The 10,080-nt window shown below is 38.7% G+C and overlaps 1 protein-coding gene across 1 annotated transcript; it reads left to right on the forward strand.

The window, feature by feature from the left end:
• Positions 1-7,795: 7,795 nt before the first annotated feature.
• LOC131023165 (uncharacterized) lies at positions 7,796-9,196 on the forward strand. The gene has a single exon (XM_057952710.1). The coding sequence runs from the start codon at positions 7,796-7,798 to the stop codon at positions 9,194-9,196; it is 1,401 nt and encodes a 466-aa protein (XP_057808693.1).
• Positions 9,197-10,080: the final 884 nt, after the last annotated feature.

The raw sequence follows: 10,080 nt of genomic DNA on the forward strand, positions 1-10,080 counted from the left end.
CCTGTTCTTGTTCAAATGCTTATGATTCTTGAGTCTTGTTGATATGTTTCTTTTGTGGGATACGGAATTCCCATTCTTTTAGTTTCTTACTTGAATGCAATTTGTTTGGTACTACTCTCCTTGCTATCTATTTGAATTTGAATTAATTGCACCCTTTCTCTTTAAACCAAGGATTTAGAAGAAGAAAATGGGAATTAAAAGAAAGGGAACACAAATTGATGAGTTTTCATTTGGAGAATGTGGAAACTGTAGATATGTCTATCTTTTGACTTAGGCAATATTTTTCATCTTTTTTGCTTCTTAGCAGTGAGTTTGCTTCAGTTCTTTTCTGTGAGGGAGGGGAAGCATAATTTCTGCTATTGCCTTGTATTATTTTTCCGTTTGCCTAAAGCATAATCTTCTTGGTCGCTGCCTTAATACTAATCAAATTGACTAGTTATCTTCTTAACATTTCAAATGCGTATATAGTGTGTACCAATAAATTGAACAGAGAATCTCTATTTTCCGAACGCTCTCTTTAGACAACTTAAATAATTATTCCCTAATAGTTGTTGATTCATTATCCTCATCATACTTAGAACCATGAAGCAAGATTGTGAATTCAAATTGGATAGTGGTACTTATGGGTATTAAACTTCTTGAGAACCCCTTGCTCCCATTCTGTTAGATTGAATTCTCAATTAACATTAACTATCATTATTTAAGAGAAACAAAGATTTTAGAGGATAGATTATATTGCTTTGGATCTATCAAAACTTGTACCAAGATATTTTACCTACAATTATTTGGAGTAAAAGGAACTAAGTGGGTGTTTGGCAAGCTTATAAGCCTTAAGGCAACTTATAAGCTATTTAGGAGCTTATAAGCTCCTGAAAAGTGCTTGGCAAAATAAGTTCCTAAACAGCTTATAAGCTGTAAAAATTAAGCTCCCCTGAAAATAAGTTCCTTAATCTCAACTCTAATATGATTTGTTATTTCTATCATATACCTCTCTTAATTTTCCCTCCCTAACTCACAATTCTCTAACTAGCTTATAAATTGAATAATCCAAATACTTTGACAACTTATAATTCCATTACATCTTATAATCTCTTGAAACATCTTATAAGCTGTTGGAGCTTATAAGTGCTCTAAAATGGGTTTAGACACCCCCTAAGTATGAGTAGCTTTTGCAATTTGGGATAGCACTAACAGGGATGATTCAGATAGTGCCTTGCAGTTGCAGGATTGTGTGTTGGTTTCTCCTTAAGAGATGGGTTATTCTAAGATGTTACTCCCTCCGTCCCAATATTGTTGGCCACATTTAGTTTCGGCACGGGAATTAAGGAGTTGTAGATTAGTATTTTAAGTGTGTGAGTAATATAGTATAAAAGTAATAAAGTAGGAGAGAGAAGGTGATAAAGTATGAGAGAGAAGGTAATAAAATGATAAAGTAGGAGAGAGAATGTGATAAAGTAGGAGAGATAATGTAATAAAGTGATAAAGTAGGAGAGATAATGTGATAAAGTAAGAGATTGAATGTGATAAATATTTCCATTTTAGGAAAGTGGCCAACAATAGTGGGACAAACTAAAAAGGAAAGGCCAACAATATTGGGACGGAGGGAGTATAATTGTAGCAAAGTTGTTGACATGACCTTTGGTAGGGTATATTCGCGAAGGGTATATTCGCTTTAGTATTTGAAATTTGAGAGTTGTGGTAATGCCTCAAGTATGAATGAGTTTCCTACAATAGCGAGAGAACCAGAATTTAGGAGCAAGCTTCATGGTTTAAGGAGGATGAAGTATTGATATTTTATCAAACTTTGGCATAATGTTGAGCATTCAACACTATTACACTAGTCAGCAGAAGTTGAGAGGATAGGATCTATTTTGTAACTGTGAGGTTCTTGCTAGACACTTGAAATTACATATACTCCTAACTGGATGATAAAGCTTGGCTGTTCTGAATCAGTAAACTTTCTGATCCCAGGCTCATCTCAGCTTCTTTAACTTCAAATTAGTGATGCATTCCAATCGATTATATTGGATGACGTGAATCTCTGTTTGTCCCGAAAAGTCAACTTGATTGACAAATATCATGAAATGAACACCTATTCCAACCGAGTGAGAATTTTATCAACCGACATTGTGGAAATTTTTTGGTTTAGGTTCCCATAGCTAAAATTAGGATGATCCCTGCATCCCGAATTGTAGCCTTGAGAGTAGGGATCACATCTCCTATGATATTAACAGAGTCTATTTTCGGATTAATGGAATGAGTCTTCTTTGTTGACTGCAGATGAGCACATACTACTGCATGAAATATGTATATGTGCAATTTTGAAACTGCAAATTTTTCTCTGTTGGTGCTCCTCATGTCATGGATACAAGTGGATTGCATGGAGAAATTTCTTTATATGCCGTTGCCCTTGTTTATGTTGTGAAAATGATTTATATGATGAGACTCTCACCACCATCAGCTTCATTTATTAGTAGACGTAATTGCTTTTGCCTCCATAGTCAAAAATAGGTATGAATGATACCGTTTTGATCAGTTGTATCCAGTTTGTATGACATTGATGATCATTGGAGTAGCTCTATTCTTCATTAATTGTTCATATTGCAACCCCTGAGTTGAGAATGTCTCTCTTATTGCAGTCTTTGGTTTTCACTCTAATCATTGACGCATCTTGCATATATTTGATATTAGTAAAATTCCTCACCTATAGACGGATACTGTGTTTTTATTTCTTGGGTAATAACAATTTTAAAAGTGATGTTCGTAAAATTCCTTGAATGGGGTGGACTCATGTGGTGATAAGATTTCGTTTAATCCATATAACAAAATTGAGTAATAAAGCCTGCTCGAACATTAAAATTAAATGATATTTTAAATAAATAAATATACATATTAAATATTCCATTCGTTCCATTGATCTTGTTCCGTATTCCTTTTTTGTTTGTCCCATTTCTATAAATAACACTCCTGCTTTATCACTTTCTCTCTCCTACTTTATCACATTCTCTCTCCTTCTCTCTCCTACTTTATCTACACATTTAACACTACTAATACTCTCCTTAATAATCGTGCCGAAATCAAATGGGACAAGTCCAATGGGACGGAGGGAGTATAATTTAAATATAAGTAAATGTAAATATGAATTTCAATATAAAATTGAAGTTATACACCGCATAATCTCAATGAAAACATGAATATGAAAATATTTGAATTTTCAATTTTTGAAATATTAATTAATTGATAATAACTGATAATGTATATAAATATCTAAATCATCAAATCTGTCTATTATATATAAGGATACACATTTGAGAGCGGCATCCTCATATCCTTTCATTCTTTTTTTTTTCTTCTTTCTAAATCCTACATTTTATTCATTCTTAATTCTATTTTATATATTTAATTATTATAGTCTTTGATGAGTTCCAAAATAACTCCCAAAATATAAAAGATAAACGAAATTAGTAAATGACTCAAGATATACGTGGTTCGATTATAAAGATCTACATCCACGGACGTTACTCGACGTTCCACTATGTTTTGTGAGAAGTTTACAATTACAAGTGAAGAACTAGAAAATGAATGAATTCCCCTCTTTCCACATATGAGCCTTATTTATAAAATAAGAATAAACCTAATCCCTTTGGGCCCCTAAAGCCCATTAGCCTAAACCCCCTAATGCTGCTCTATAGCTTGGAGCCAAGCTATCAGAGCTGGTACACTTCAGAGCCGGTGTATGGCCGAGCAGGTGTACACCAGAGCTGGAAAGCGGAGCCGAGCTGAGCCAAGCCAAGAGTCAAAGCAATCCTGTATCAAATATTAAAAATAATAATAATAATAATAATAATAATAATAATAATAATAATAAATAAAAATATTCCCGGTATGTAGTGCACATCGATGATGCATATTTTACTCCTCATCAGTCTTAATTACCATAATTTCTACCCTAATGCATGCAATCACCTTACATTTACTATACATAACTCACGGCAATTTAATTTTGATGACTATAGATTTATATCTTTATTATGTTTATCCATTCTTTCTTCTTTTCAAATTTTCACATTTTGCATTTTATTCATTTTTAATTTTATGTTATATTTATAATCATAATAATATTATTACTATTATTAAAAATTATTTGCAATTGCCACAATTTTCACTCTATTTATCTATTAGTTATATATGAGAATACACATTAATTAGAGACTACATTTATAATATATTGTAGTCTATAGCGTTAAGAATTTCAATCACTACATTGATCATCAATCATATGTGAGATTATGATTATGGTGATTTTTTTTGTTTGTAATTTTTTAAAATTTGGAATCTCGCACCAATCTATTAATTATATAAAGTGAAACATATTAGAGAGCCCATAATACTAATTATAAATCCTATTTGGCACTCTAGAATCATTTTATTTCTAATTTTTTAAATTCTTTATTTTATGCCATAAAGTCCAAAAAATATAAATAAATTACATAATAATGTATTCCCACTCATTGGATGTGGTGGCACAATTCACTTTAATAATTGGAAATGTAATTACTATTGTGAATCAAAATAGTCATTAACAATTTTAATACGTGTATAAGAAATTGTTATTTACATACTTACAATTGTTTTCTATTTTAGTTAGTATTTATTTATATTAATTTTACGATTTTAAGTATAAATGCAACAATATATCATTATACATGATAATTCCATTAATTTTCATTATAATTTCTAATTAAATTCAATAATTTATTCATTTTCAATTCCAAATTTTATTTATAATAAGTATCTTCTTATCCCTTATTTGTATATTTAATTACATCTTTAATGATATTATCAATATCTCCATAAATTAATATATTAGTCAACATAATTTGTTCATCAATTAAAGTCATAATATAATTAGCGTGATTTATGTTGTTAGTGTTAGTAAATAACCTCAGTCCTCAAATTAATGTACCTATGACAATTTCCCAGTAAAGCGCATATGCAGTGCCTCATTTCTCTAGATATATACTCCCTCCGTCCCAACTTTTTGTATCCACTTTTAGTTGTATTTACAACTAAAAATGGATACAAAAAGCTGGGACGGAGGGAGTATATTTTTTTATCAACTCTTGAGTCCGATACGATGACTTTGCGGCGCTCTCTAATTCTCTCTCTCGGGTGTGATTCTGCCACCGCCTAGGCGGCTGTCCCGTCTGTTTCTTCGGCCGACCGGATATTGGCTTTCACCGGCCGGCGCAATGGATCTTTTTCCTCCGACAGATTTTCCATCTCTAAGTTCTACGGCTTCTACTCAGTTCGGTGTTTCGGTTCCTTTTCAAGTTTCAGTTGCAGTCTCTCCTCTGCAGTCCGGCGGGGACGCGCAGACCGCTGCCGTGACTCTTCTTAGTGACGGCGACTTGTTCCCCCAGTTTCCTGAATTTTTCCAGATGACGGCTAGGGTTTCTTGCCCTAGCAATCCTTTTCTTGTTATCAGGTCTGAGACAGCTAGGGTTTCTCAACCTAGAGTTACCGCCGCTGACTCCTTTGCAGATGGTCGGCAATCGGGTTCGTTGGGAGTCGAAACGCTGGTTTCTTCTCCGACGTTTAAGGTTGACAAGGCGTCTAGGGTTTCGATGCCTTCTACCGCTTCTAGGGTTTCGCCGTCCCCATCTACTGATTCCGTGATAATGGTGACTATCAAGGAGCCTTCGACTGTCAGCCGTCCTCCTGGTTTTTCGGCAGATCTGTCGATGCAGTCTGGACCTCTATTGGACTTGATTTCCGACGATCGTGTGGGTTTGGATGCTTTGTATATTCAGCCTCCTTCTACTATCGATAATAATGGAATTCTTAACTTGGTGCACTCGGATCAGCAGGCTTCTATTGCTGTTGTCAACATGAAGTCTACCATGCAAGGATTGTCGATCGACAGCTGGGATTTCTCAGTTTTCGGCAGTTTGGCTTCACATGTTCATGGTTCTTCATCGGGTATTCTGGTGGTTCAGCCTTATCTTCTTCCACCCCCAGTCTCGTCGGGAGTTCTTGATTCGGGTGTTAGATTTCGGGAGCCGGTGGTTCCTCCTCCTGCAAAGTCGTTTGCGGAGACTCTCAAGCGATCCTCGGGTCGCCCGACTGATGTTCCAGCACATGATTTTTGCCGTGCTGAAGCCTTCGATCGAGAAAGATAGATCAGTTCTCTCGGTTTTTTCTGCTTTTCGCTAATGTCAGATCCGTTCCTTTCAGTTTGCTCTTCATGGTCGTGTTTTTCTTCGGAGGGTGAGTCGCCGCGCTTTGCTACCGATCTTTATTTCAAGCTTTCTGGGCTATGGAAGACCTATTCTTGTTGGGAGGTTATTCCTCTTGGCGAGGGATATTTTCCTTTAAAATTCTCTTCTAAAGAGGATTTTGCTGTTGCTTTCTCCAAAACGGCTTGGTGTCTTAGGGTTGGAATTATATATCTTCAAGCGTGGACTCCTAAGTTTAATCCAAATAAGATGGCTTCCTCTACGACTCAGCTATGGATTTGAATCTTTAATCTTCCGCATGAATTTTGGCATCCTGAAGTTCTTACTAATATTGCTAGGCATGTTGGTACTCCTATTCTAGTTGATGGCATGCCTGCTAGAGCTTCGGTAAGTTATTTTGCTCGTGTTTTGGTGGAAATGTATGTGGCTGTTGATATTCCTGAATTTTTGCAATTTTAAATGTGAAGATGATATTTTTGAACTTGAATTTGGTTATGAGAATCTGCCAATTTTTTTGCCATTTTTGCTCTGCAGTTGGCCATGCTTCTGACGATTGTAGGAAACTCAGTTTGGAGAATGTCCTTACTTCTCCGTCTAAGCATACTGAGCAGGATAATAAGTTGCGTGGCAGAAAGCACCGCAATAGGTCTCGAAAGAGAAGGAATTCCAGAGGTCGTTCTGTTAGGTGGCGGCCTAAATCTGTTAATTCTCGGATGGCCCATTGCGATGGGGGTTTGGAGGCGCCGTTGGCTGACCCGAAGTGGAAGGAGGTTGTTGGAGTTTCTTCGTCTGGCTTAGGCGATGGTAGCTCCAGTGAGCTTTTCAAAACTCCTGTGGAGGTTTCCACAGGCTTTTCGACTTTCAATTCTTTTGATGTTCTTGATGATGGGGAATTTGAGAGGTTTGGTGAAAGGGCCAAATGATATAAGCATTATTAAGGATTCTTCTTAGGTCTCTACCAGTGTTATCCCTGCTTCTTCTCTGGATTCGGGGCCTTTGAATCTGGATTTGGATTCCGACCCTCCCTCGGAAGTTTCTACCTCGACTGATCAAGGTACTATGAGTTGTTCTTCTCCTCAGAATGACACAGCCTCTTTGCAGAAGTCAGTCCCTGGGATTCTTTCGTCTGGAGCTCCGCACTCTTGGGACCTCATTCACCTCACCCCAAGAAGGTGATTGCTGCTCGTCCTCCTTCACCTCAAGGTCGTGGTGGACGTGGTAGCCGGAATATGTCGTCGGCTGATCCGAATAGATTAAGCTATGTCTCTTTCAGGAGCTCTCCCTCGATTGGAGGGGTCTCTCGACCCCCTAAGGTAGAAAGGGGAGGTCAAGCTTTCGGTGGAGCCTCGCTGTAACATCTCCATAGCTCCGGTGGAATTCTTTGAGAAAGTCTCTGCTGCTCAATCTGCGGGAGCTGTTATTCAAGCTTTCACTATTGACTCCTCATCTTCTCGTGCTTCTAAGAAGATGTTTGGAATAACGAATGAGAAATGGGAAGATGTGACTGATGATGATGATGATCCTCTTCAAGAGGATGGCCTTCCTTTTGTTTCCCAATGAATGTGCTCTCTTGGAATATCAGAGGCATTAGTTCTGCTATGCCTCTTCTTTTCCATTGCTGCAGTACATACAGATCGAGCTTTCTCGGTATTTTGGAGCCTAAGACTCATTTCTCTGGTATTTTGAGTTCTTATTGGCGCTCTTTCAACTTCTCTCCTGTTCATCAGAATGATCGTGGGAGGCGTTCGTCTAACATCTGGTTTTTTGCTGATCATTCTTTATCTCCAGATGTGCTTTTCTCCTCTGACCAGGTGGTGGTAATTAGGTGTGTGATTATGGGGATTGATACTACTTTGGCCTTTACTCATGCTTCTTGCAATTACATTGAGCGGCGCCAACTCTGGCTAGATATTAAGCCCTTTATTGCGGGCTCCTTTCTTATGATTGGCGACTTCAATTCGATTTTGGGCGCCCATGGACGTAGAGGTCGCCGTGTTCCTGCTTCTACTCCTTGTAGCGAGTTCCATACTTTCATAGAGAATCATGATTTGATTCAGCCGGAGTCTTCTGGTCCTTTTTTCACTTGGACTGACCGCCGGCGATTCCCTTCTCCGATTGAGTCTATTCTTGATAGAGTTCTTTTCTCTCAGAATTTCTCGGACATCTGGTTTTTTTCTTCTATTCTGGTTCTTCCTCGGCTTGGCTCTGACCACTCTTCTATCATGTTGAGATGCCAGGACACGGCCTCTGCCCCTGTATGCCGCCGTTTCCGCTTTCTGAATATGTGGTGCTCTCATGAGGATTTTTTGGATCAGGTTAGGGCTTCTTGGAATATTCCTATTGATAGTCTGTGCCCACTGGTTAGAGTGATGAAGAAGCTGAAGCGTCTTCGTTCTGTTCTCAAAGCCTGGAACAGGGATACTTTTGGGAATTACAATATTGCTTTGGTTGAGCTGCAGCAGGATTTGGGCTCCCTTCAAGAAGGGATTGATGCGCATGGTTACACCTCTGATTTCTTTGATCAGGAGGTTGCTTTGCAAGCTTGGATTGGCACGATTCTCATGCATAAATCCGATCACCTGAGACAGCAAAGTCGGATCTCTTGGCTCTCTGATGATGATAGGAATACCCGTTTTTTCCATTCTATGGTTAAATGGCGTAGATCCGATCAATCCATTAAGAAGCTCAGCATTGACGGCGTCATTTTGGAGGACACGGATACTATGACTGCTCATGTGGTTGACTTTTATGAGACTCTTTTCTCTGAGCCTGTTTCTGGGTTAGTGGATAGATCCTGGATTTCGAACTACATTCCCGGTTCTGTTTCTTCGGCTCATTCTGCTTTGCTCACGGCCCCTTCTTCGGCTGAAGATATTCGTTTGGTAGCCTTCTCCATGGATAGGGATAGTGCGCTTGGCCCAGATGGTTTTAATGAGGCCTTCTTTCAGCATTCTTAGGATGTGGTGGGAGCGAACATGGTGGCGGTTGTTAGGCGGTTTTTTTACCCATGGCTATCTCCCCATTGGTCTTAACTCGAACCTGCTTTGTCTTCTTCCCAAGAAGGCGGATGCGGTCCTTGTTTCAGATTTTCGTCTGATTGTGTTGGGGAACTTCTTCTTCAAAGTCATCACCAAAATTTTGGCCTCGCGGTTGAATGCGGTAGCGGCGGAGATTGTTACGGCCAATCAATTTAGCTTCATCTCGGGTCGCTCTATTTAGGAGAGTATTATGCTTGCTTCTGAGGGGGTTAACTGTATGGAGCGTTCAGTTCAGGGGAGGAATTTGGCCCTTAAGGTTTATATCAACAAGGCTTTTGATACTCTTAGTTGGGACTTTGTTGATGTTGTGCTGGAGTGTTTTGGTTTCCCTTTCACTTTCAGACAGTGGATCAGAGTCACTTTTCAGTCTGCCTGAATTTTTGTTCTCAATGGGGAACATCATGGTTACTTTGGCTGTTCGCGTGGGGTTCGACAGGGTCATCCTTTGTCTCCTGTTCGTTTTGGGCTGGTAGAAGAGGTTTTGAGTCGTCTCCTTTTGGATGCTGCGGATAGAGGTCTTATTGCTCGGATGCGGATGTCTCGGTCCCTGCTCTTTCCTTCCCACCTTCTTTACGCGGATGATGTTCTGTTGTTCTGCAAGGCAGATCGTCGTAGCTGCAGGATGATTGATTCTATTCTTCAGATTTATGCTGCTGTCTCTGGTTAGTTTTGCAATAAGGCCAAGTCCACAGTTTTCTTTGGCAAGGGTGTCCCTCTTCAAATGCGCATCGTTTGAAGCATGATTTGGGTTTCTCTATTGGCTCTTTGCCTTTTATCTATTTGGGTGTCCCCATTTTTGCTGG

This window comes from Salvia miltiorrhiza, chromosome 4 (genome assembly GCF_028751815.1).
Source record: "Salvia miltiorrhiza cultivar Shanhuang (shh) chromosome 4, IMPLAD_Smil_shh, whole genome shotgun sequence".
In the NCBI taxonomy this organism is placed as follows: Eukaryota; Viridiplantae; Streptophyta; class Magnoliopsida; order Lamiales; family Lamiaceae; genus Salvia; species Salvia miltiorrhiza.